Source organism: Mandrillus leucophaeus, unplaced genomic scaffold (genome assembly GCF_000951045.1).
Source record: "Mandrillus leucophaeus isolate KB7577 unplaced genomic scaffold, Mleu.le_1.0 Scaffold39, whole genome shotgun sequence".
NCBI lineage: Eukaryota > Metazoa > Chordata > Mammalia > Primates > Cercopithecidae > Mandrillus > Mandrillus leucophaeus.
The window spans coordinates 2,198,439-2,225,048 of NW_012104142.1; the positions used below are offsets into that span (position 1 = coordinate 2,198,439).

Consider the following 26,610-nt stretch of genomic DNA (forward strand, 5'->3'; position numbering starts at 1 on the left):
ATTACACATAAATATCTTGTATTCTGTGTCCGATAATTCCAATATCCATGAGCGTTACCTGATTCTGCTGGCTTCAGTCATGGTTCTTTGTTTCCTTATATTCGTGTTTTATTTTATTTTATTCTATTTTATTTTTATAAGCCACTTATTTTTCTGGGAACCTAGGGATTCTTTGAGGCCTAGATTGAAGTTAAGTCTGGAAATTCTCTTCTTCCAGAGAAGATTTGTCATACTTTTGTGAGTTGTTGGGGATTGCCACCACACTGGAACCAAATTAAGTCAAATCCTTAGCTTGTCATTTTGTACCACAGAGGTAGTGTGAATTCTGACCTCAAACTCACATAAAGGCTTCCTTGGTACACATTCTTGAAAGATTACTATTTTTCTTTACTTGAACATCAGTGTTGATAAAAACAGTTTTTCTTTTTCTTTCCTCTTTTGCAGTAGTGGGATTTATTTCTTGTACACTTGAGAGTGTAGTTTTTTCCAGTCATCTCCTGTTGGACTCCTTACCTTGGGCAGTCTCTAATGTATCTTCTGGTGCATCCCTTGCTCATCTGTCAGTGTAGCAGTTTGAAGTCTGTAGGGGTTGGTGCCACCCTCAGGGTGAAATCTAGTTTTGCCACTTACTTATCTTGCAGGATTCTTGATTTTACTTTGTTTGGGGGTTTAGTAAAAGTTTCTTTATGTTAGCTTAATGATAGGTTTTAAATTTTCTTTTGATGTTTTGTCAATTTTTTTATTTCAGTTAGGAGGATTGCTCAAGGTATATAATCTATATTGCTCAAAATAGAAGTTCCATAATTGTTTTTTCCGTGTGATAGACCTTTGTATATTTGAAAGCCCCTTTGTCCCTGAATCTTCTTTGCCCCACATTTTTCTGGGTTACTCAGCTGTTCATACGATTTCACAGACTTCCAGTCATTGCAGTCATTCTCTGAATGACTTTTGGTTGCTTCTGGCCAGATTGAACACAGTTCTCCACATGTGGAGTGGCATTGGTCTTTCAATCTGTCTTTTTAAAATCTGGGTTCAATAAACTTATCTCAGACCTTTTCCTTGAAGTCAGCGTTTTTATTCCGGCAATGTTTATTTTATTCCCTGCTGTTCCTAATGTCTTTGTTAGTTCTGTATGGATGCTACTGGCTTTGTTTTTTTTTTAGGTCTGTAGCTCATTCTGTTGTTTCATGGTCTAGGTTTTGAACTCTTTGTTTTCTTAAATTCGTGTTCTTATGATACTTTCCTATAGTGAGAAAGTTATAAGGGGTTTCCTTCTGTCCCTTAGCTTGTTTCCTTCTGTCCCTTAGCTTGTTTCCTTCTGAGTCGGGTTTTTATTTTGCGTGCTACGTACTACCTTTTCCCCTGCCTTTTAGTATGTTTGCATAGTTGCCTTGCCATTTTCTCTCATTCTGGGGTGGCATTCTCCAGACATTGTTTTTTCTTATGCACTGTGGGTGCTTCTTGTCTGAGACCATTTGGTTGGGGACAAAGCTCAGCCAAAGCTTTGTTCTATCTGTATTAGAATATCTGGGTCTATTCTGAGATTCTCTTCAGTTACCTATCAGAGTTCACTCTCTTATTTGGAAGAGATAATACCCTTTGATTATTTAGTTCACTGAAGTCTTCACTCTAAAGAGCCAATCCTGATGTTCTCTCTCCCATTTTGCTCATTTCTCCCTAGCAGCCATGTTTACCACTCACTCGTGAGAAGAGGAAGAAGATAAGGAAACCCCCTCAGCCTGCCTCTCTGCAGATTTGGGGGTATAAAGGAAAATTCTCAGGATTTTGCTGACTTTGCAGTATAGTTTCAAGGGCTGATTAGAAACTAGTGTTTTACTTACTTCTGCTCTCTGCTGTTTCACTGTTTCTTTTGTTTTTGATTGCCAATATTTGAAGTTTATTGCATTAGATTATCTCCCTTTCCTTGTTTGGTGGTTGTTATTGTAGGTTTTGACTCTCTTTGTCTCCCTGCCCTCACCTTTTTTTTTTCTTCCCATCTTATTCTAGAAGTCCAGGCCTAGGGGTTTTTTGCATTGCTGCAATTAAACCATATCTCTATTATTATGATCTTCTTTAGCACGTGTGTGAGGGATCAGAAGAAGGATAGAGTCTGATTCCCAGGCTCTTCTAATAGTTAGACTTTTATAAAATAACGAATCAGCACTGGTGTCTTTTTCCCTCTCCCACTCTGTCTCCCCCACTCCTCCCTTAGCTTCTTATTTTTCTCTCTGGATGAGCTGCTTTTAGTGAAGAAAGAGTTCAGTGTTCAGAGGTGGGAAGCCAGAAGATAAGACCAAATGGCTGGGCAATCTTTAGGCTCTTCCTAGCTAAGAGTTGTAAGCTCTCTCATTCTTTGTTCTTCAACCTTAAACTATCTTTCCTTCTTTTAACTTTGTCTCAGTTACAATGATAGAGGTAACTTCACATACTAAAAGAAATTAGGTTACCATGTGAAACACTCTTCTTGGCTTGTGCTAATGTCATCAGATCCAAACAGCATCTGAAAGAAAATTTTCCAAGAAGATGATGTTCTCTTGTTTTCTGAAATACATATTGTATGTTAAAGTGAGAGTTTTTATACATGTTGAAAGAAGTTGAATAACATAACAAATAGTTACTGAGGCCTCCATTTTCTTACTTCACAGTGAAAATTCCTGTTTTTCTTTGGGTATAGGAGGTAGAAAGAAGTGGGAGAGTAATAGCATTTTAAAACACAGAATCAGAAATACAAATTAAAAGTAGAACCTAGGGCCAGGCATGTTGACTCATGCCTATAGTCCTAGCACCATGGGAGGCTGAGGCAAGTGAATCACTTGAGCCCAGGAATTTGAGACCAGCCTGGGCAACTTGGTGAAACCCCATCTCTACAAAAAATACAAAAGTTAGCCAGGCATGGGGACGTGTGCCTGTAGTCCCAGCTACTCCGGGGAGCTGAGTTGGGAGGATCTCTTGGGCCTGGGATGTGGAGATTACAGTGAGCTGAGATCATGCCATGACACTCCAGTATGGGTGAAAGAGTGAGACTCCGTCTCAAAACAAACAAACAAACAAAAAAGTTGAATTTAGGTATTCCTACTTTTACAGTCAAAAGTACACTGGTGTTTGCATAATAAATAATGATGTTTTGACTAGTTATTGAACTAAAAATAGGACACATGAAGCAGGTGACTAGGAATTTGGAAATATTATTGCTTAGGTCATTACTGGACCTTACGAAGAGATTGACGCACTGGAGACTTGGACGTTGCTGGTACCTCCCCAACTTTCTTCACAGCTGGCCTGGCTCCTCTTGTGACATTCTGAGGTTTTATGCTAAACCACAGGACATGCTGATGTGCAGAGCTGACCTCAGCTATAAGTACTTTTGTCTTCTGCAGCATAGAAATGTAGTGATCTACAAACAAGCGTCCCATGCCCAAGTTCGGTGCATTATTTTGTGGTGATGGTCACATGTTTCATAAAGACTTCCTGAGTCAAAAAATGGCTTTTCTCAGTTCATCTTCCATATAACTCCTGGCCACAGGGATTTTGTATCCAATGGTATTTTTGTCCTGTATGTGGATATTATCTTAGGAAAGTTCAGTGGTTACTTTATCTGATTCCATCTTGTATTAAGCTACACTAAACATGAAAATGTAGAAAGTTTTACTTCTTGTCAATAGATGCTAATGTATGACATTGAGTGAAACACTTTTAATTCCTCAAGGGCTCAGTTTTCTCACCTATAAATTGAAAAAACCTTTCAAAGATTGTATGAATCTTCAGAGATGGTAAGTCTAAGAAGTTGTCCAGCTAGTTTAGTACTGCGGCTTTTTGTTTATTTTGGAATGATTCATTCTTATATATAAATATTTTTAAAAAAATAGCCAGATGGCTATGACATGCCTGTGTTAGTCAAGGTTTACTGAGAGTCAAGTCAGGCATTAAGAAATGTGGAGGCCAGGTGCAGTGGCTCACACCTGTAATCCCAGCTCTTTGGGAGGCTGAGGTGGGCAGATCACTTGAGGCCAGGAGCCTGAGACCAGCCTGGCCAACATGGTGAAACCCTGTCTCTGCTAAAAATACAAAAATTAGCTGGGCGTGGTGGTGGGCGCCTGTAATCTGAGCTACTCAGGTAACTATGGCAAGAGAATCGCTTGAACCCAGGAGGCAAAGGCTGCTGTGAGCTGAGATCATGCCCCAGCACTCCAACCTGGGCAACAGAGTGAGACTCTGTCTCAAGAGAAAAAAAAAAAAATGGATTGAGGGTTTGTTAGGTGTCAGCAACTATGTCAGGTGCTAGGAATGTTGTCATGAACAGACTGGTCCCTACCTTCATAAATGTATAGTCCAGTGGGGAAAATAAGATGAATAAAAAGACCCCTATGCCTTTTGTTTGAACTCTGGTAAAGAAATGTGTTTATCAGAGGGGCTAGGCCAAACATTAGGAAAACATTTTACTTCATTTAAAAAGGATTAGGATTTTTGTTTTATTTCAAACAAGGCAACAAACTTCCATCAAGTAGAAACTTCTGCTTTTCTCTTTCAAACTTGTCAAAACCAGCAGTTTACTTTGGAAAGTCTGAATGTCTCTTAGTGTATTGCACAGTTTACTAGAATTGTAATCACAATTCACATTCTTTAGCAGGCATTGAAAATTTAAGTTAAAATTCTGATATTTTTGAATGACATAAAATGCCCTATCTTATCTGAAAATTGAAAAATTAATACACAAACGCAAATGGATTGTGAATGGGTGGGATCTGGGCAAATGTGCATTTGTCTAGACAGTGCTGAGTTTCTGCTCATTATTTAGTAGCTTTCATTCTTCTCCTGAGCCAAAATTAGGCTTAGCCAATAAAGCCAAATTTTCCTTCTGGAAGACATGGCAGTGTCTGCCTTGCAGCATGCATCCAAGACCTTATCTGTTTCTATATCAAACATTGTCAAGATCAGGGCATGAAGAATTGGGGCATCCCTGACTCCCCCAACAGATGGCATCTCTTCTTTATTATAGGTGACTTCTGGGGGAACAGAAAGCATACTGATGGCCTGCAAAGCATATCGGGACCTGGCCTTCGAGAAGGGGATCAAAACTCCAGAAATGTATGTATGTGTGGCTGTTTTGCCCCTTCTGAATTTGTCTGTCTGGAGTACTGCTTTATGAAACTAAACCAGATAATCCATTTTCCTGCTCCTTCTCTTCCTCTCATAATTCTGGCCCCCTTCCCCCCTGTCCTAGCCCCTCTGCCCTTACCCTTTCACATTCAGTAAAATTCTAAATGGATCAGCCAGTTATTTTTCAAGATCATTCCCATCCTGCCCCACCCCCAGATCATACATAGTATATACTACAAGCAAAAATAAGATCCTTTTTCCAAAAGTGAGAGTTTGAGGACTACATCTTTGAATCCTGTGATATTGGCAAGTTATTTGGAGCCTAAAGAAAGTTCTCTAGGTACTTTACTTCTGCTTATCTTAGAAAGTGACTTAATATTATAGGCTGCCTCAGGGTATTCTCTGGGAAAACTTTAGTGTGAGGGCTGTTTTCTGGGAGGAAGAATAAAAATATCTTTTTGAGATTTACCCACATTGCCTTCCTTGGACATAAATTTGATGTCTGGTTACATTATTTTTCCTAGACTGTTCCCTTGTACAGTATGTTTATCTTACATCTTAATATTTTTACTGCAAGTATCACTGACAAAGGGGATTTATTGCATATGGTCTCATGCTGTGGTTCATATGTAGCATAAGAGAATAAACCAGGCCGCCATTCTTTCTTCATACGTTGATCTTTGGTGCTTGCAACTTCCTCAGTAGTAGAGATTTTTCTCCTTAAAGGGAACAGATTCGTTGTATGAATGGACTAGTTGAGGAAAGTCTTAAAGCAAATATGTGTGACCTCGTTTTCTCTTTCAGCACTATTTGAAATACTATTTCCAAATGTGTAGGAGAAATGGGGATTTTAGTTTCTTCAGGTTTGTGGTCTTTCCGAGTTGGAAGGGGCCACTGAGAAGGGGCCACTGAGCTGATGCTTGGCCGCTTTGTTCACATTTCTGCTTGAACACGCATTGTGCCGGGAAGCCTTCTTCTCATTCTCACTGAGGTGCCTGTCTTTGGTAGGCAGCTGTTAGCCCGCTCTGCCTTGTGTTGCTCTCACCCAAAGTCTCTGTCCCCCAGCTTTCCGCCTGCCAGCCTTGCTTTATGCTTTGAATCCCTCACTGTGGGATCACTTCTGAGTCCTCTTCCTATTGCCAGAATGATTTCCTAAATAGGAGGGAAGTTTCTGCAGAAAATCAGTGGGCCTCTTTTTGGGTGTGCTTAAAAAGAAAGCAGTATGAACACTTTTAATTTGGGGGAAAATAATCAGAATTTACTCCCGGTAATTTAGATTAGCTGCTAATGATGTTTTCTATTATTTTGGTCTGAATTTCATTATTATTCTCTTCCCTGTCATCTAGTGTGGCTCCCCAAAGTGCCCATGCTGCATTTAACAAAGCAGCCAGTTACTTTGGGATGAAGATTGTGCGGGTCCCATTGACGAAGATGATGGAGGTGGATGTGCGGGTGAGTCCCTCTGGAGGGCCCACTGTCTGTGCTGGGCTCTGATGGCAGAAAGGTCCTCTTGTTGACTAGCCGTTTCCAGTCACACTTAGACGGGTCTGACTGCCTTTGATTGTGGCAGCCAGAATATGAAAAACTACACTGATAGTGGTGATTGACTGCAGCGTCAGTCTTTTCTTTTTTTTCTTTTTCTTTTTTTGAGACGGAGTCTCGCTCTGTCGCCTAGGCTGGAGTGCAGTGGCTCAATCTTGGCTCACTGCAAGCTCCATCCCCCAGGTTCACGCCATTCTCTTGCCTCAGCCTCCTGTGTAGCTGGGACTACAGGTGCCCGCCACCACGCCCGGCTAGTTTTTTTTTTTTTGTATTTTTAGTAGAGATGGGGTTTCACCATATTAGCCAGGATGGTCTCGGTCTCCTGACCTCGTGATCCGCCCATCTTGGCCTCCCAAAGTGCTGGAATTACAGGCGTGAGCCACCGCTCCCGGCCTCAGTCTTTTCCTAGGTTCATGAATTCTGAAAGGGAGGTGATCTAGTCACTAACTTGGGACTTGAGAGACACAGGTTTTGCTGTCAGCACCATCACTTTTCCTTTCTTTTCTCTATTTGTAAAATGAACATGGACTCAATTCCCTTAAGACTCTTACCATGGCCTGGGCATAGTGGCTCACATCTGTAATCCCAGTACTTTGGGAAGCTGAGGAGGGAGGATTACTTGAACCTTTGAGCCCAGGAGTTCGTGACCAGTCTGAGCAACATAGTGAGACCCCCGTCTCTACACAAAATTTTAAAAAGTAGCTGGACGTGGTGGCGTGCACCTGTAGTCCTAGCTGCTCGGGAGGCTGGGGTGCGAGGATCACTTGAGCCCCAGGGGGTTGAGGCTGCAGTGAGCTGTGTTCACACCACTGCACTCCAGCTTGGGTGACAGAGTGAGACCCTGTCTCAGAAAAAAAAAAAAAAAAAAGACTCTCACTGTGGTTTAGATTGGCTTGAATTAATACCATTGTCATTATAATAGTGATTATTTTTATGCCTCACATTTGTATAGAGGAATTTTCTAGTTTCAGTGTTCTGTCAGAATCCCATTTGAGCTTTATGACATTCCAGAGAGGTTGATGAAGCTGTTACATTTTTGTAGTTCACAGATAACAGACGAACAGACTGAAGTAGTATACTGAGGGTTTCACTGCTGGTAGGTTGTGGGGCTGGGGTTCACATTTGGCTCTTTGGCCTCTTAGCTCAATATTGTTTTCACCCCCACAGCGATTCTTTTCTTATTTTGTGCTCTCAGACTATTCTCCAAATGGACTTACCTGGACTCGCCTGTGTCCTGTCACCATGGTGGGATTCAGTCTTCTCCCAGTTGGAGTGGTGAAGGAGGGGGTACTAGTGGAACTGGAACTCTAAGCTGGCAGCCCAGATTGCTCTTGGCAGCAGAAGAGAAGAGTAATTGTGACATAGATTCTCATTTTCCTTTAAACTTTAAATCCCTAGGCAATGAGAAGAGCCATCTCCAGGAACACTGCTATGCTCGTCTGTTCTACCCCACAGTTTCCTCATGGTGTAATAGATCCTGTCCCTGAAGTGGCCAAGGTATATGAGAGAAATGGGCTGCTATGGCAGGCAATTGGATATTTTAAAACAAAGCCTAATGGGGCAGTACTTGGCAAAAAGAAGTGATTTTTATTTTCCTGTTTGACCACAGTAGTGATGAGTGACTCTCATCAGCCCTAGGGGAAGCCCTGCAACTCTGTTCGAAGCCTCTAAGAGTTGCTAGTCTCTGCTGTGGGGGAGGATAGTACAAGGCTGAGGCCTTTTAAACTGGATATTCTGAAATAGTATTGCCTTTTAGGTTGAGATCTGGAAATAATCTGCATGTAGGAATGTGCCCACCAAAGGGTGATATTCCATAAGCTGCCCCTCAGCACCTCCCTCTCCCTTGCGCCTCATCTTGTAGTGACTGAACAGGACCTTTCCCTTGCGCCACAGGCAGCCTAAATCAGAGCTCTACTCATTTCCTGCTTGATTTTGCAGGGAGTTTGAGGTCATGCATATTTAAATACAAAATAGATACCATATTTCAGATGAATTATTTTGAAGGGAAGATACATTTGAAAGATAAATTTTGTTGGGAATGTTAAAAATAGCCATTTTTTAAAAACATGGGAGGCATAATACAAAACAGCCTTGTGTTTATAGCCCATCTTTCTGCCCATGTCTTGCAGTTTTTATTATAGGGCTATGAAGGAAATTCTCTTATGTTCTTTGTTTTTTGGTACAAGCTGGCTGTCAAATACAAAATACCCCTTCATGTTGACGCTTGTCTGGGAGGCTTCCTCATCGTCTTTATGGAGAAAGCAGGATACCCACTGGAGCACCCATTTGATTTCCGGGTGAAAGGTGTAACCAGCATTTCAGCTGACACCCATAAGGTGAGCTAAGGAGGAGATCAAGTGTTACCAGTTGATTATTTTGACTATTATTGATAAAATAAATTGGTAGCTTCCCCCCAAAGTATAAAATTAACTATAGAATTCTCATCAGAGGCATGTTTTGAACTCTTTCTTTACCGTCACCAGATCAGCTGGTTCAGGTGATGGGGTATAGTGGTAGAGGTGACAAGCAGTAGTGAAAATGAACCTATTACCTTTATCTCAAATTGGCTAGGAGAATTTCTGTATCCACTGACTGTGTGTAACTAGAGCACGCTAGTGTAGTGGCCCTTGTTTAAAAAGCTCCCTGAAGCCTTGAGCTGATTTGAGGTGGAGGGTAGAGGAGTGTGAGGGTTGGGAGTGGAGTTCCCATGCTGGTAGATAACATTAGAGCTGCTGTGCAACTGGGCTGAGCCTACATGACAAGCGAATGTTGACGTAAGAGTCCTTTGGGAAAGGGGAAGAACCTGTGTGCTCAGGAACATTCAGCATTTGAGATGGCCATGCCTGCCACCCTTGGTGGACTGAGACAAAGTCTCGATCAGTTGATAATGCTATTGAATATACATCCAGATGTAGAAGAAGTATTAGCAGCCTCAGGAATGTGTACCTTGTTTTGATTGCATTTTCAGGGCTTGTTTTAAACTCAAGTATATTAAAGACTTGTTTTTCAAAATCTGTGTGATCTGCAGCCGATTTTCGGTCAGCATCTGTTTTTTCCGTACCACCCAGATAGCGCCTGTGTCCTTTTCCCATAACCATCCGTTTCTGGATGGTTCAGGTAATGAAATTAGTTTCATATTAGTTTTGGTAAGAGTTATTAGGGGGTCAGATGTTCTATAAGGAAACCAGTTAAAGCTGGATTAAGTAGCTTTTAGATTCTGAGCACCATTATGTTCTTATAAGCATAATATTCTTAGTAATACTAAGCAAAAAAGATGGGAAGGGGGTCAGATGGTGATTTTAACTCGAAGTGTCAAATTCCATCCTTTCCTGGCTTCCACTGCAAACTTATCCTTGTTTTTATCCTGACATATGGCCCCCAGAGAAATACTTTAAATAAGGTAAACCACATGCTGGGCAAGAGAGGGAGTAAACCGATTAACTGGGCACCGTTCTTCCCTGGGTCTCAGATTCCTCATTCCTAACATAGAGAATTTAAACTCTGTCTCTTAAGTTCCTACTACCCTTTAGCATTTTAAGTTTGAATCCTTAATGTGAGTGGGAAACATAACAGAGAAACTGAGAAATATATAGGATTTCCTTTGCATGATGAGAGTTCTGGGACAAGATCTGCCAGACAGAACCGTACTCTCACTTTTCTTGTCTGCTGCTTCTTCCACAGTATGGCTACGCCCCAAAAGGCTCATCATTGGTGTTGTATAGTGACAAGAAGTACAGGAACTATCAGTTCTTCGTTGATACAGATTGGCAGGGTGGCATCTATGCTTCCCCAACCATCGCAGGCTCACGGCCTGGTGGCATTAGTGCAGCCTGTTGGGCTGCCTTGATGCACTTCGGTGAGAACGGCTATGTTGAAGCTACCAAACAGATCATCAAAACTGCTCGCTTCCTCAAGTCAGAGTATGTGTGAAAGACTGGGGTTCTGCCTTGTCTGTTGCTTTTTTTTTCCTAGTAGGCTCAAGGCACCTGCCTGGCTAAGTATCCATAGCCCTAGTCCACCTGTTGTCTCCCGAGAGACAGAGGGTTTAGGGCAGCAGCTAAGGAGTGTGGTGCTGGCCTGGGAGGATAAGCTCCCTTTCTCTGCCCTGACTTTTGGAGGGTCTTCAGAGACGGGGGCCTCATTTGTAGGTTGTCTCATCTCTATGAATGTCTTAACAACTGGCAGCTCTTCCCCTAAGGCAGCTCTTCCCCTAACCATTGTACAATTCAATGGTTAGAACAGTGATTCCCAAACTTGAGCATGCATCCTAATCACCTGAAGGGCTTGTTAAAACACAGATAGCTGGGCCAACCCCTAGAGTTCCTGATTCAGTAGAACTGGGATGGGGTCTAAAGACTTCCATTTCTGGAGATACTGATGCTACTGCTCCAGGAATCATACTTGAAGAATCATTGGAATAAGAAAATAATTAGAAATGGGCCAGAAGGAAAGAGGAAACGAGGACAATGAAATCTTGGGTTAAGCCAAAGCCAGAACAGGCTGCATGCTTTGTCTAATGTATCTGTTAACATCTTATCTGCCCATCTCTCTATGTGTCACTTGGATTGGGGAGGCTTTTTAAGTATATTGAGGGGGAAGGAAAGCTGCCAGCAGGCATTTCTCATTTGAAAAAGGTCCTTGGCCAGGTGCGGTGGCTCAGGCCTGTAATCCCAGCACTTTGGGAGGCCAAGGCAAGAGGATCTCTTAAGCCCAGGAATTAAAGACTAACGCGGGCAACATAGTGAGACATTATCTCTACAACAAACTTAAAAATTAGCCATGAGGCCGGGTGCGGTGAGTCATGCCTGTAATCCCAGCACTTTGGGAGGCTGAGGCGGGCGGATCACCTGAGGTCCAGAGTTCGAGACCAGCCTGACCAACATGGAAAAACCCCATCTCTGCTAAAAATACAAAATTAGCCAGGCGTGGTGGCGATGCCTGTAGTCCCAGGAGGCTGAGGCAGGAGAATGGCTTGAACCCGGGAGGCGGAGGTTGCAGTGAGTTGAGATGGCACCATTGCACTCCAGCCTGGGCAACAAGAATTAAACTCCATCTCAAAAATAAATAAAAATAAAAATTAGCCACATGTGGTGGTGTGCACCTTTGGTCCCAGCTACTCAGGAGGTTAAGGCAAGAGGACTGCTTGAAGCCCAGCAATTTGAGGTTACAGTTAGCTATGATCACAACACCACTGCACTCCAGCCTGGGTGACAGAGCAAGACCCTGTCTCAAATAAGCAAACAAACAAATAAAAATTATATATATATATATATAAAAGGTCCTCCTATAGCTCTGATAGGGCCATTGTTAAGACCTGCTATGCTGTTTCTTGCTTTAGGGATTACATATGACTTTTTAGAACTGGAGATGAGCAGATTATTTTTCCAGAAATTTTTTTTAGTACATCTTTTGTGTCTCAGAAACATCTAGGGGAGTATAATTGGTAGTTGGGTAGACAGGTTTGAAGTCAGTGATTCTGAGTCATTAGATCTAGATGGGGTTTGGGCCTTGGAATATTTTTATTATTCCATCTATGATTCTGATCTCAGTGAGAACCAGTGATCCCAGTGTAGCCTTCTTCTTTTTGAAGATGAGAAGACTGAAGCCCAAGGGGTTAGATTGCATTCATTATAAGGAAGACTTTGAATGATTAAAGAGATAGTGACCAGAGGACTATATGTGACTGGGTTTACTTTTTCTTCCTTTATTTATTTTTTTTTAAGACTGGAAAATATCAAAGGCATCTTTGTTTTTGGGAATCCCCAATTGTCAGTCATTGCTCTGGGATCCCGTGATTTTGACATCTACCGACTATCAAACCTGATGACTGCTAAGGGGTGGAACTTGAACCAGTTGCAGTTCCCACCCAGGTAAGCTTGAAGAAGCCTCTTTGCCTTGTTTTGCTCCATGACTTTGGAAGAACTTGGGTACGGTAACCTGAAGTATAGAGTTTGACTGCTAGAGGCTAGCACTTTAGTAGCAACTGTAATATCTAAAGGATTTCTCTCTTATCACCTGGAATTATTAGATACAAAGAACAAGACCTTTAAACTCTGGCAGAATTAGATACAAAGAACAAGACCTTTAAACTCTGGCAGAATTAGATGACAACCTCCCTAGACCAGTGGTTAGTCATGAGGTTTTCTCCCACTCTCTAGCCTTTCTACTCTCCAATCCATCTTGCACACAGCCATTATAAAATACTCGTTGCCTGGCTAATATTTAGTTCAAGACCTTCCCAGGGGGTCTCTGATCATTCAGACCTGCTACTGCCTTCTTTAGTAGACTTTTCTAACCTAATCTTCTTTGATACCTTTGCGTAAATGCACCACTCCAACTGAGTATAGGTCTGTTTATGTCCTCTGTGTACAACTTAGCCTTCCACACGTTGGTCCCATCTGGACTATCTTTTTCCCTCTTCACAATTCCACTAAACCCCACTAAATTCCTTCAGGGCAAGGTAGAATTTCTTCTGTGCTCTCAAGTCCTTTAAGACCCCAGCCATGTGACCCTGTCCCCACGAGAGCACATGGGGGCTGATTATCTAAGATAAAAGTGTTCCATTGACGGTGATGTGGTTGAAGCAGTGGTGGTGGAATTTGTGAGGGGATGGGTGGGACAAAGCAGCCAACCCTGTTCATCCTCTTAGCTTGGTTCTCAGTCGCGCTTAGAAGCTCTGAGGCCAGCCCATGCCTGACACCCCAAGCATCAGACAGCCCAGATTCCCGGGACTGGGAACAACTTGGATGACTACACTTGTCAGAAATAATGTGAAAGGGCAACCAGGACATTCCCATATTTGGGGCTGTATTATTTTAGAACATTTTTTCTTTCTTCAAGGTTCATCTCTCTCTCTTCTTTCCTAGTATTCATTTCTGCATTACATTACTACACGCCCGGAAACGCGTAGCTATACAATTCCTAAAGGACATTCGAGAATCTGTCACTCAAATCATGAAGAATCCTAAAGCGAAGACCACAGGAATGGTAGGGACACTTGGAGTTTTTTTTCTTCTCTTGGAAATTTAGGTGTTGGTGGAGAGTTTGAAAGAATTAAATGACTTGGAGTCTGTTCCTGGTTCTGCCCCTTTGCCACAGACATCTTTTATTTGTTGACTGGAGCTGATGATCTCTGCATCACCCACCCCTTAGGGTTGCTGAAGTCTCAAATGAGCTACACTATAAAGCACCTTGTAAGTTAGAGACCTCTGTATAAAAGCAGCTGGTGGTAGTGTCCATTTGAAAAGAAAATTTTGACACAGGAAAGATAGTAAACATGTTTTCTCTGGAATTTTCTTAGGCTAGTCCCTTTATGCAAAAAGGCCGACTGAAAGTCCCTGTGAAAAATTGACTACGCCACCTACTTTTCTGATAGAGTGATGGGATGCCTAAGGTGGAAATGGGGTGGGGCAGTGCACACGCGACTTTAGGATTCGGGGAGAAGGGGCTCATTGCCGCAGTTTTATTCTTGCTCCTGGACCCAGCCTCACTAATAAATGTCTCTTTGTTTGGATTTGTAGGGTGCCATTTATGGCATGGCCCAGACAACTGTTGACAGGAATATGGTTGCAGAATTGTCCTCGGTCTTCTTGGACAGCTTGTACAGCACGGACACTGTCACCCAGGGCAGCCAGATGAATGGTTCTCCAAAACCCCGCTGAGCTTGGACCCTTTCTAGTCTCAAGGGGCTTCCAGCCTTCAGAAGGTTCTTGGGTATGAAACAGGCCGTGCACAACTTTGACATCTGGTCTTGCTCCATAGAGCACAACTCAAGATACACCATGAGACAGCTTGAGCCTCAGGATTCTTGTTCTTCCTCTTGTCTTCCTTTTGTGGTTTTTCATTTGAAGACCCCAGAGAATTCCATTACGTAATGATTTTGCCCTTGTTATAAATGTTAGCCTAGGAATTGTTTTAACTATTTCCTTTTCTAAACTCTACCTTTCAACTTCACTTAAACATTGTGTGGTAGCTCTGACCTGTCCTGATTCTTTAGAGAAGCTGGGGTACAGTTTCTGAGATAGCTAGAGTTTCTTTGTTATCTCAGGCAGGAGGCATTTATGTAACAGATGTTTCCCCAGCTGGGTGTGAGGTGTACTTTAAGCAGGAGGCTTTTACAGCCCTCTCTCTTTTTTTTTTTTTTTTTTTTTTTGAGATGGAGTTTTGCTCTTTTGCCCAGGCTGGAGTGCAGTGGCACGATCTCAGCTCACTGCAACCTCCACCCACTGGGTTCAAGCGATTCTTCTGCCTCAGCCTCCCAAGTAGCTGGGATTACAGGTGACTGCCACCATGCCTGGCTAATTTTTCTATTTTTTTTTAGTAGAGACAGGATTTCGCCGTGTTAACCAGGCTGGTCTTGAACTCCTGACCTCAGGTGATCTCCCTGCCTCAGCCTCCCAAAGTGCTGGGATTACAGGCCTGAGCCACCGTGCCTGGCCCTCTCTTTCTTAAGAGTAGGTTCGTTGTCTCTCTTAGAATCACTTCTATTGCAACTCATTTCTTTTTCCAGGACACAGATCGACCAAGCTGCTGTTCCCTATTCTGCAGGACAGGATTATTCTAACATACCTGCTTCATCCACCCAGGCAGGGTTTGGGGTGGTCTCTTCTGTGCCTGCAGTCCCCATTTGACACTTGGTTGCCACCATCTTTGGAGATTATTGTTTGGAATGATGCTCCCATTGGCTTGTTCTTATTACCATGGACTAGGAAGAAAACATGGTTTCCAAATAATGGAGGAGCTTTTGGCCATGGTGCTGCCTTCCTGAACTGGCAGTGGTCAGAATATATCTGAACCCTGTCCTGGACTGGTGATGAGCAGACACCAGGCCTTTTTCTATGCTTTTCTGAATATCAGAGTAGGATGAACACCCAGATTCAAATATGTCACCAAAGTTGGTGGTGATCCTTCCCTGTACCCTTAAGCCATTATGTAATGAAAATATGTTTGCTTGAAGGAACAGCTCAAAGCACCTTCACAAGTTGCCTTGACTTACCCTAGGTGGGTGTGAAAGAGCACCCATAGCAAGGAAAATTTTCTCTACTAGTGTGTTCTTCTGCCTCTTCCCCCTTGATTCAGCTTTCAGAGGTACTATGGCAGTTTTGCCTCAGTTGCTGGACAGTTCTCAGCCCTGGCTAAAAGGGAGCAGTACAGGGAGAGAAACAGGATAGGAAAGCAGAATGGCGAGCAGCCTATGGCCCAGGGCCTGTAATCCCTTCCCAAGACTAGCTGCTCAGGGTGGTGCAGGGACAGGACCAGACCCTGCACCCACTTCCTGCCCTCTTTCCCCTGTAGGGAACTCTCCTGTAGGCTGAGCCACTGTCTTGCTCTAATGACATCATATCATGTGCCTTTCTCCACAGCAGTGAGCAGTGAGCTACTCCTGGCCCAGGCCCTAGGGGAAATGGATCAGTCTTTGAGGTTTCTATTTGGGGAGGGCAGTACTTAAGACGAGTCAGGAGACACTTTCCTCTGTTCCTTTCCCCATCTCAGGGACTCCTGAATATTCAGCCTCCTCAAGCTGGTATCTTCTAGTTTCCTCCACTGGGAATGCTGGCTGGGAGAGCCGTGACTACCAGACTTTTCCTCAGGCTCCTTGGCATGTTAGTCTGAAGTGTTCTTGAGCACTGTACTACTAACCCAACAACTGTGACTAGCTGGTCATGCCATTCAGGGCTGGTGTGGCATTAGTGTGTGTGTGTGTGTGTGTGTGTGTTTCCTGTTTGCCCCACAGTGCATTGTGGGATCCAAGAGTGGGTTTTGTGTGTGTGTGTGTGTGTGTGTGTCAGTCAGAGGGAGACCTGGCAGGTACCTCTTTGAGAGTAGCTGTGGTCAGAGCTGTGTGGTCAGTGCATTATGTTGGATGAGGTCCAGGAACCCAGAGCCACCCAGCAGACACCACTGTGGCTTGCCAGCCGCCAAAATGGAGAAGCATGTGCCCCTATAGAGTGTCTCCCCAGGACCAGACCCTGAGCCACTCGCTTCCTCTGTGCTGTGACAACATTGGTGCCAGGGGAGATGGTGTTTTTCAAAGGGACCTACTGTAGCCACTTTAATTTACAATTAAGAGCCTTAGTTTGACTTAAGACTTTTATAGGCTTTTCATTTTGTATTTTTGTGTATGCGTGCATATAGTAGCTACTCTGTAGCAGAGGTGGGTAGAGTGTCTTAATAGTATCATGTTGTATGCAGATGTCACATCGGCCTCTGCAAAAACTGTACTGTCTTGTTTCTGCATCAGACTTAAGTAGTCATGTGAATACACTGCTGAGTCACTTTTAATATTACGAGTTTTATACTTGGAAAAAGGTACTTGCTTCTTTTAAATCTGTCTTCTCTAACCTCCCCCTTACCATTTCAATGCTCCTTTCCTAATTTCAGCAATAATCTCAAAAAGCAATTAAATAGTTAAATGACCCTAATTGTAATTACTGTGGATGGTTGCATTCATGATTACTTGGGCACACACGAGATCACAAATGGGGCAGTGGCCATGCTTGAATGGGCTCCTGGTGAGAGATTGCCCCCTGGTGGTGAAATGGTCGTGTGTGCCCACTGATACCACGAGCAATGAGAGAGACACAGTTAAGCAGCAATCCATCTCATTTCCAGGCATTTTAACAGGTTGCTGATTGGTCCCTGTACTGGGGGTGGTAGTCATACGTATTTCAGAGAGGTCTGAAATTCACGTTCTTAGTTTGCCAGGGACAGGCCCTATCTTACATTTTTTTCCATCTTCATCATCCACTTATGCTTACAGTTTGCTGCTTACAATAACTTAATGATGGATTGAGCTGTCTGGGTGGTCTCTAGCCGTCTGGGCAATGTGGTTCTGTCTAACCAAAGGGCATTGGCCTCAAGCCCTGCATTTGGTTTAGGGGCTGACAGAGCTCTTCAGATCATCTTCACACACATGTAACTGCTGGACATCTTATTCTATTATGAATAAGAAATGAGAAGTTTTTCAAAGGGTTAGTCAGGATCTGAAGGCTGTCATTCAGATAACCCAGCTTTTCCTTTTGACTTTTAGCCCATTCAGACTTTGCCAGAATCAAACCAAGGACTGCTTTTTTGCTACAGTTTTCTGCCAAATGGCCTAGTTCCTAAGTACCTGCAAACCAGAGAGAAGGAGGATCCAGGATATGCTTGGATGAGGAGGCCTGGCTCATCTAGGAAGTCATGTCTGGGGTGCTTATTGCTGCTCCATACAGCTGTACGTAAGCCCCTTTGCCTTCTCTGTAGGTTCTTGGCAGCAATGAGCAGCTTTCAGCCAGTGACACAAGTAATTACTGAGTCCTAATTTGATAGCCACCAACTATACCTGGGTAGGCAAAGTCAGATTTTTGAGAACCTTTTCTTGAGTTGAAGTTTTAATTGCCTTATTTTCTTTTATGCTTTCCTCTGTCTTGTAATCTCTTCTCTTCTTAATATCTTTCCCTAGAATTTCAATTATTTGGATTAATTTTAGAATAAACCTATTTATTTAAAAAAAAAAAAAAAGTGTTACCTGTGTCTTTGTCTCACATAAATGTGCTTCATACAGCTGCAGTGCTGCCAAGGTTGGCTTTATTTTTTGGAGACGAGGTTTCGCTGTCACTCAGGCTAGAGGGCAATGGCATGATCATCACTCACTGTAGCCTTGACCTCCTAGGCGTAAGTGATCCTCCCACCTCAGTCTCCCGAGTAGCTGGGACCACAGGTGTGCCACCATGCCTGGCTAATTTTTCTGTATATTCTGTAGAGACAGTTTCTCTATGTTGCCCAGCCTAGTCTCTAACTCCTGGGCTCAAATGATCCTCCCTCCTTGGCCTCCCAAAGTGTTGGAAATACAGGCATGAGCTGTCCCTGCACTGGGCAAACATTTTTCAACCCTTGACACATGAAAATAAGCAGAGGCAGGAATGTAATGTAACAGTATAGTCCATACCTCGGCGTCTGGCATCTGTCCTCCAATCCGCCAGTCATCAGATCAAAGCACACTTGGAAAAATTTAAGTCAGAAGTGGAACAGATGGGAGACCACTGTCTGAATCTTGTTTGCCATCAGCATAGGTATTGATAATCCTTTACTAGCATATATGCTAGGAACGGGGTCCTACTAATCCCTCTTATGAACAAGAACATTACGCTTATTTCTCAACCTCCAGCCTCTGCCCCTTTCCTGGCCTTTGCTGGGGGACCAACTCATCCAGGTTGAGTTGTGACGTTGCTAGATTCCTGCTCCAAGGGACCCTGGCATTTACAAGTCAGCTTAGTACTTGGGTTAGGAGACACGAGTGAGAACTATTAAGAAGAAGGCTTCTCAGTCTCTCTGCATAATGACATATGTGAGGTGAAATTTGTGTAGCATGCAGTTGGGGTAGAGATGAGGCTGCTCTCAGGGCCCCCTTCTTCATGACACAGCGTGGGAATATTCTGTCCTAGAGAGTTCCTGGCTGGGGAACTGACTTTGCAAACCATCTCTTTAACTGCTCCAGTGATAAATAGCCTGCCGGCTCCTAAGCTCCTGTGTCTTCTCTCTTGTGGAGTCAAACCAGGCAAGCCCTAAGAACTTTGCTAAGATTTTAAGAAATCTGAAGAGACCATCAGGATTTGAGATCTCCCGTATCTGATATGATAGGCCTGTGTATTAGGATTCTCCAGAGAAACAGAACCAGTACACAAAGAGAAAGAGATTTCTTATAAGGCATTGGCTCATGTGATTATGGAGGCTGACAAGTCCCGAGATCTGCGGTTGGCAAGCTGGAGAACCAGGAAAGCAGACGGTATTGTTGCAGACCGGAGGCTTGCAGCCTTGAGACCCAAGGAGAGTGGATGTTTCAGTTTAAGTCCAAAAGCAGGAAAGGACCAATGTCCCACCTCAAGGCAGTCAGGCAGGAGGACTTCCCTCTTATTTGGAAGAGGGTCAACCCTTTTTAGCCCTTTTATTCTATACAAGCCTTCAGCCGGTTGAATGAGGCCACCCATGTTAGGGAAGGCAGTTGGCTTTACTCAGTCTGTTGATTCAAATGTTATCCTCATTGAGAAACACCCTCACAGACACACCCAGAATGCTTGACCAAATGCCTGGGCACCCCATGGCCCAATCAAGTTGACATGTAAAATTAGCCATCACAGCCAGGAAGAAAACACAGGTTGAGTATCCCTTATCTGAAAGGTGTGAGACCAGAAGTGTTTCAGATTTTGGATTTTGGAATATTTGCATTATACTGACAAGTTGAGCATCTCTAATCTGAAAATCAGAAACCTAAAATGATCCAATGAGCATTTCTTTTGGGCATCATGTTGGCATTCAAAAAGTTTCAGATTTTGGATTTCCAATTTTCAAATTAGGAATGTTCAAACTGTAATATGGCCCCAGACTACCTTTCTAGACATAGGTTCCACAATGCATATAATACCTGTGCTCTTACACACCCTTATCTGTGTTCATGGTGTTCTCTCAGCCATCTCTGCCTCTCAGGAATCCTACTCAGGTCTTCAAGGCATAACTCAAAGCCTCCAGATTTGCCCTTTTCACCATTAATCACTTGTGTTCCCCTTAGCTCATTTCTTATCCTGCCATCTAGCATTAATTCACCCTAGTAATAGTTAATTAGTACTAGTTAATTGTTAATTGGTAATAGTTAATTTGTGTTCCTGTGTGATGATAATCAAATGATATCCCCTAGATGATAATGAATCTGAAGGCAAGGTGGTCTGGTCCCTCTCTTTTCCCAGTACCGTGAACAGTGCCTAGCACAGAGGAAGTGCTTTCATTTAAATGCCTATTGACTCCAATTTGGATTGACCTGTGGAAAATAAGTTTCTAGAGTCTGAGACCAAGTGATATAATAGTTTTATTTGAGACATAAAAGCACATGTGTTTCTGTTACATAGTGTGGGGTTTAGGGTCCTGGTTTCTAAGACAAGACTTTATTTCACCCTGTATCACAGCTTCCTGGGAAAAGAATTAGGGAGACACAGCCTGGCAAGAAAATCATTGTTGCTGGGGAGTTGAAAAGAAAGGGGAGAACTTATTCAAATTAGTGTAACAGAGCCCCCAGGACGAAAAGAGTGGTGCAGGGAAAAGGTCTAAATTCCTGGTGTTGGTGGGGACACTGGCATATCCCACAGCAAGGACTCACCCCTCAATGGAGGCAGCTGGGTCTTGGGAGGGGAGCAGGGGGAGGCCGGGGGCTCCTCAGCTCCCTCCCTAGATTCCCAGTTCAGTCACCCCTTCCCCCTGAAGAATTCAAAGAGGAAGGGCAGGGTCTACGTCATGGACACTGCTACTTGTTCGATGAAGCTAGCCAGGTTTATGTCCCGTTCTGAAAGGCCAGCACACTCATGGGTGCTCAGCGTGATGTGAACCTGAAACGAAACCAGAAATTCTGCTTCCGCTGACTTAAGAACAGGAGGGAGTCACCAGCTGCTGGGCTTAGCCCCGCTAGGAGCTCCAGAATAGCAGCTGGCCACTACAGTCTCTCCTGGGGACTCCTTCCTGACATGTCTGTAACAACATCATCTACATCTCCCCTTTGCTGTCTTTCAAAAATAATCGTGACTCAGCTATAGAATAAAAACTTAACATCCAACTGTCAAGAGCAACCTAAAAGCTAAAGACAAAACCAAAAACCAGTGTCAGCTCCTAAACACTATCCATTCACAGATGGCCTCTTCCACCCTTACTGTTTTTATAAACAGAGACTGCAGAGCTTTTGGCACATGCTAGATATTTAATGGCTGTTTCCATTCATTAAGCAAATAATTTGATAGGTTGGCTATGTGTGTGTATTCTTAGTTCATTACTTTTTCATTCTTCCATACCTCCAGCAAGATTAAAGCCATTTAGAACTATGAACACTGAATAAGTATGCCTGATTCCCACAGCCTTTCCTTTCTTGGGTTTTGCCTTCTTAATGTCTACTTTAACCACAACTATCTCATGCATCTTTTAATTTGCATTTCTTTATAGTAGACTGATTTTTTTTCCAGGGGTATTTTTGTTGATTCTAGGCATGTGCAATCTCAGTGAGATTGGAAATGAGATGAGTGGATGACCTATGGGTCAGAAAGCTGCATTGTTAAGTCCAAAAGCCTTCAGAATGTGTCAGAGTTTGCAGTACTTGGACGGGGGCAGAGCACAACAGAGGCACACAGCATCACTCACCTTATTGTACACGTTAAACCATTCAGGATGGTGGTCCAGTTTCTCAGCCTGCAGGGCCACTCTTGTCATGAACCCAAAGGCCTATTTAAGTGGAGCGAGAGCCAGGTTAGTGTTTTAAGAGAAAGGACTTCTGGACATCACCAATTCAAGGCCTAGACGAAGGAGGATGAATTAACTTCCCCCCAGGAGACTCCTTTATCTTTAAATCATTTCCCCCTTGACATTCTGTCACTGGTTCTCAGGCTTGAGTTAGAGATTGTCCCTGCAGTAGGAAGAAAGTCTTGCTATTTAGGACGCCAACAAGGTGGAAACACCACAACAGGCTTTTGGTCTGGCCAGTCTTGGCTGTCGGTTCAAATGTCTTCAGCTGTGCATGTTTTCTACTTGAACTATCTCCTCAGAGGACTGCTGCTACAAGTTCCAGGAAGGCAGAGCCCAAGACACATCCTCCTACTCTCCAGTCCCCAAAGATGATACTTTCTGAATTAGGCAGGAAAATAAATATCCCCCCCGGCACAGTTATCCAAATAACTGGATGAGTGTGGGGTCTCAGAGTCTTGGCTAACGAGACGTGAAGGGACAGAACATGCTTTGTAAGGTGACCCCATCAGCCCCAGTCTCAGAAAACTCTGTCCTGCCCTGGTGCCATACCCTGTTGAAGTCTTTGAAATGAAACTGCTTGAAGATGGCATCGCGGCCTTCCAGCTCATTCCACCCCACGGCCCTCAGGTTTGGCAGCAGCTGGTCCCTCTCCTCAGCACTCAGCCTGTGTGCTTTGCCAGCCTAGAAGAGGGGAAAAAACAGAGGCCCAAGAGCATTTCTTTTTATAGGTCAAAACAGGGGCTCCAGCCTTTAGGGGAACTTAGCCAGCCTCCACTGGCTGCTTTGGACGTGGGTGACCAAGGGCAGCAGGTCTTTGAGCAATAAGCTGGAAGCCCTCAAGGGTGGCACTCTGCCCAGGAGGTGGGGTCCAGGCTTGTCCGCTGATAGGCTCTCAGGTCTTGGGTTTTACACTCCACACAGAGAAAGGAAATCCCAAAAGCAATGCAATTCATATGACGGGGACAGAGACACACTCTTCCCCTACCCTGCCCTCAAAGCCTTACAGACCTTCCCTCCATAAGATCTATTACATCAGTGAGGGCGTAAAAGCAAAATAAATCCCAGATGCAAATATATTACTCCACAACCTCTGAGGAAGAGTACCATGACTGTCCCCCCTTCCTTTTCCTATTATGTACTTTATCATATGCACCCCACGTCCCTACTGTAACTTTCATGTGTATTGAAGAGGAAACAGGCCTAGAGAGGGGAAACGACTTGTCTGCTGTTCTTTCCTGCCCTCCCCTAGCCAGGGATGGCGCAGTGTTGTCTGTGTGTCAGCATCCCTGGGGCTGGACAAAGGAGCTGCATTTAAAATAAGTGTCCAGCCCATTCTTAGCCACACTGTAGCTGACCGTGTTGGCACTACCTCTAGTAGTGGTCCTCAGTCATGCTCCCAGGCAGTGGTCCTCAGTCATGCTCCCAGGCAGCCTCTGGTCCTGAGCCGCCAGGGCTAGGTTCTCTGGTTTTCCATCTCTTTTCTGGCTGGTTGGGAAGCTCAGGCCACAGAACTCAGTCCCCAAAGTGGAAGGAACTTGGCCAAAGGCAGCTGGCAAACCTAGTGCCCTGTCCTATTTACCTAATGTGCAAAGTGCCCTCAACGCAGCCCAAATTGGCACAATTCAGGCCATGAGTGGAACCTCAGAGAATGCAAGGAAGCAAGGGTCAGTTTCATCCTAGGAGGATGCAGGTCTAGGAGCTTAACGGATCCCAGAACCTAGGCTTCTAGAGTAGCACCACCCCAGGGCAGAAATAGAGTGCTGAATTGAAAAGAAATACTTAGGGGTGGGGAGGGAATGTGAGGGAGGTTAATTTAGCTTTTATGAGGCAGCCTGCAGACTGAACACCATGTGTTGATTGGCAGGAGGTTTGAGCCCCGCTTTCACCATTTACCAGCCAGGTGGCTGTACCTCTCTTGGCAGAACCTCTACCTCCACAGATCATCATGAGGTGCCAATGGGACACTTTAGGAAACTCCACTGCTATAAAGCAAATGTCATCTGCATTACAAAAAAATACCTCCTAAGGCAAGTAGGCTTGTGATGGGCCTGGTAGCATTTGTGGTAGCTGAAGCATCGCAGTGCTTTCCTAAGTCCGTCTTTTTTCCCTCCTATTTCCCTCCTGAAAACGTGAGCTCTCTCTGGACTGAGGGAGCTTGGCCCCTCTCCTCTCCTCGGCTCTAGATGGCTACAGGGATTGAATGGCAGCAGCGATTTGCATCATCTGCCCAGTAGGGAGGTCTCTACTCCAGAGCTGGCCCTCTCCCCGTGGCTGACCGCCTGGTCCGTGTATCCAGACAATCAGAAGTCAGCCAAAGCATCAGAGCCCACTGTTTACTTCCTTGGCTCTTAAAGGGGTGGGTGAGTCCAGGTGAGCTCTTAGGAGGCTTCCCTTTCTCGGTAGAGCCTTCTGGAACCCCCCAAGTCGCACAGCCGGGGGCTGAACTGACAAACCTTCCAGGTGCCGGCTCTGGAGAAGGGGACGGTGCCCTGTTTGCTTAGTAAATCCCCGCCAGGTCTTGCCTCCTCTGGCGAGGTGTGGGGAGTGGTCGCCGATTTCCCAAGCCTGCATTTCTGGGGGCCTCAGCGCCCCTCACAAACAGCCCCACTCATCGTCCGTCCCCCAAGTCCCTCTCCCTTCAAAAGGCCCTCCCAGTCTTGCCTGCTCCGAAGGCCTGTGGGCCAGAAATGGTCTGAAGAAGCTCCCGAGCTTACAGCAGAGCAAGGGGCCCGCCCCCGCCCCGGGGGTGGGTGGCGGAAGCTCGCCCGGGAGGAGGGCTGCTCCTGCGCCACCAAGCCCCCGCGGCCGGGCATGGGCCTCAAACCGGCGCAGGGGCTGGCTCTGGAGCCCGGGACAGCACACGGGCTCACAGCGTGAGTCCCAGGCCGACAGACCCTGTATCCAGAGTGCGAGCGGGAAGGCGCGCGGACAGGCACGCACAGGAGCGCGCAAACTCAGCCTGCCTGTCGCTCCCACCCCAGTATAAAGCCGAATCGGGCCACTAAGGGGACGAGATATGCGGACTCTCCCACCACGGTCCTCCCCGGCCCTGTAAGGTCGTAGGCCCCGCCCCCAGCAGGGTCCGGGAACAAGCACTGGCCTGGGTCAGGGCAGGCCTGGCCTCCCAACTGGCTGGGACCGGGACCCGCCGTGCCCCTCTCAGGGCCACAGCTTCCCCTCCCCGCCGCTGGCGACAGGGACCCGGGCAGAGACCCCACTCTCGGACCCCGGCGGCTCCGCAGGGGGCTCGAAAAGACCCTCCCCCGCCCTGTCCCGCTCCCACCTCGCCCGCTGCTGCCCCGGCCCCGCTGCCCCGATCGCTGCGGCGCACCCCTGGACTCACCATGGCGCGGGCGGCAGCAGGTGGCCGGCGGAGAGGGCAGGCGGCGGCCGGGCGCGCAGGCGGCCGTCCCGGGGCGGGGCCGCGCTCGGACCGCCCTCCGGTAATGATTAACGTCCCCAGCCAGGAACGCGCTCGGCCTGCTTCCTTCCAGTACTTTCCTCGCTGCTCAGAGCCAATCCTCCGAGCTTGTTTCAGGGAGCTAGGGTGAAGCATGAGGGCTCCAAATGCCCGCTTCAGGGTTGGAATCCCACCCCGCCGCTTACAGCTGGGTGGCCCTGGGCGCCAGAATACCTATTTATTTCTTTATAAAAATCTTTTACTTAGATAGAATTGACATGCAGTAAGTTGCACATATTCAACGTGTACAATTTGATAAATTTTAATGTTTCCCTCGCGAGACCATCACTGAGATCAAGATTATGAGCATATCAAGTTTCCTTGATGACTAATGATATTGAATATCTTTTCTTGTACCTATTTGCTAAGGATAAGTCTTTTTTAGTGAATAGCATGTTTGAATTTCCTGCCCATTAAAAAAGAAATTGGGTTGTTTGTTTTCTTATCGAGTTTTGAGGGTGTTTTTTTCTGGATATAAGGACATGATCAGGCAGTGCTTTTCAAATATTTTCTTTGAATTATCTTACGCTGCCTTTCAAAGAGCAAACGTTCTTAATTTTGATGAAATCCAATTTATCAAATGCTTCTTTGATGGATTTCTATTTTGATGTTGTACGCATAGAAATCTTGGCCTAATCCGAGATCACAAAAGTTTTCTCCTATGTTTTAGAGCTTTGGGTTTTACATGTAGTCTGTGATCCACGTTTAGTAAATATTTTTGTATGCTTCAAGTTATAGATCCAGATTCACTTTTGCACGTGGAGATTCAGTTATTCCTTTCTCCACTGAATTGTCTTCGCACCTTTGTAAAACATCAATTGACTATATATGTGTGGGCTTATTTCTGAGCCCTTTCTTCTGTTCCATTGATCTGTTTGTCCATCATGACAGGACGTGACCTTGTCTTGATTATTATAGCTTTATAATAAGTCTTAGAGTCAGATTAGAAAAGTCCTCTCACACTTTACATTTTTTCTATTAACTTTTATTCTTGTACTCCATTTTTATTCCCCCCCGCCCGCCGCCACCGCCCATAGCAGCCTCTCTAATGTGTTAATGTGTATTTTTGTTTGCACATGTTCTTGCAAAATTTGTGGTGTTGTTTCGTCTATATGTATTTTTAAATTTATGTAAATGGTATTATGTAAATATATTACATTTCTCAGTCTGTTTCTTACAAAACAGAGTATTTAGTGGAAAATTAAGATCTACCCATGTTGCTATATGTATATTCAATCTGTAGCTTTTAACTGCGGCCT

The 26,610-nt window shown here is 44.7% G+C and overlaps 2 protein-coding genes across 6 annotated transcripts in view; one reads left to right on the forward strand and one right to left on the reverse strand.

Moving 5' to 3' along the window:
- Nucleotides 1-18,123, forward strand: part of SGPL1 (sphingosine-1-phosphate lyase 1) — a 62,563-nt gene extending 44,440 nt beyond the window's left edge. For all 3 annotated transcript variants that reach the window (XM_011991074.1, XM_011991075.1, XM_011991073.1), the window contains 8 exons: nt 4,997-5,085; nt 6,444-6,549; nt 8,038-8,136; nt 8,826-8,975; nt 10,321-10,559; nt 12,363-12,509; nt 13,506-13,626; nt 14,160-18,123. In XM_011991074.1, the coding sequence (XP_011846464.1) occupies nt 4,997-5,085; nt 6,444-6,549; nt 8,038-8,136; nt 8,826-8,975; nt 10,321-10,559; nt 12,363-12,509; nt 13,506-13,626; nt 14,160-14,300 (1,092 nt within the window). In that variant the 3' untranslated portion in view covers nt 14,301-18,123. The remainder of the gene's footprint in view (nt 1-4,996; nt 5,086-6,443; nt 6,550-8,037; nt 8,137-8,825; nt 8,976-10,320; nt 10,560-12,362; nt 12,510-13,505; nt 13,627-14,159) is intronic.
- Nucleotides 18,124-18,229: 106 nt separating this feature from the next.
- On the reverse strand, nt 18,230-25,485 carry PCBD1 (pterin-4 alpha-carbinolamine dehydratase/dimerization cofactor of hepatocyte nuclear factor 1 alpha). 3 transcript variants are annotated; one of them, XR_001007226.1, is made up of 5 exons: nt 25,235-25,485; nt 22,441-22,572; nt 21,790-21,870; nt 20,673-20,990; nt 18,230-18,240 (listed from the first exon to the last, which is right to left on the reverse strand). XR_001007226.1 is itself a non-coding variant. In XM_011991076.1 (4 exons), exons 1-4 carry the CDS (start codon nt 25,445-25,447, stop codon nt 20,892-20,894), a joined length of 525 nt encoding a protein of 174 aa, XP_011846466.1. In that variant the 5' UTR covers nt 25,448-25,485; the 3' UTR covers nt 20,459-20,891. The 3 variants fall into 3 exon arrangements, 2 of the variants coding, with proteins under 2 accessions (XP_011846466.1, XP_011846467.1); XM_011991076.1 differs by lacking the exon at nt 18,230-18,240 and having other exon boundaries at nt 20,459-20,990; XM_011991077.1 differs by lacking the exons at nt 18,230-18,240; nt 25,235-25,485 and adding an exon at nt 24,553-24,953 and having other exon boundaries at nt 20,459-20,990.
- Between the last annotated feature and the right edge of the window lie 1,125 nt (nt 25,486-26,610).

Excerpts from the sequence above, each read along its gene's own strand:
- PCBD1 (XM_011991076.1), bottom strand. The coding sequence starts at position 25,447 with ATGCTTCACCCTAGCTCCCTGAAACAAGCTCGGAGGATTGGCTCTGAG. Across the intron at positions 22,573-25,234 it reads CTGCTGCCGCCCGCGCCATG|GCTGGCAAAGCACACAGGCT; the intron begins GTGAGTCCAGGG and ends CCCCTCTTCTAG. Across the intron at positions 21,871-22,440 it reads ATTTCAAAGACTTCAACAGG|GCCTTTGGGTTCATGACAAG; the intron begins GTATGGCACCAG and ends CCACTTAAATAG.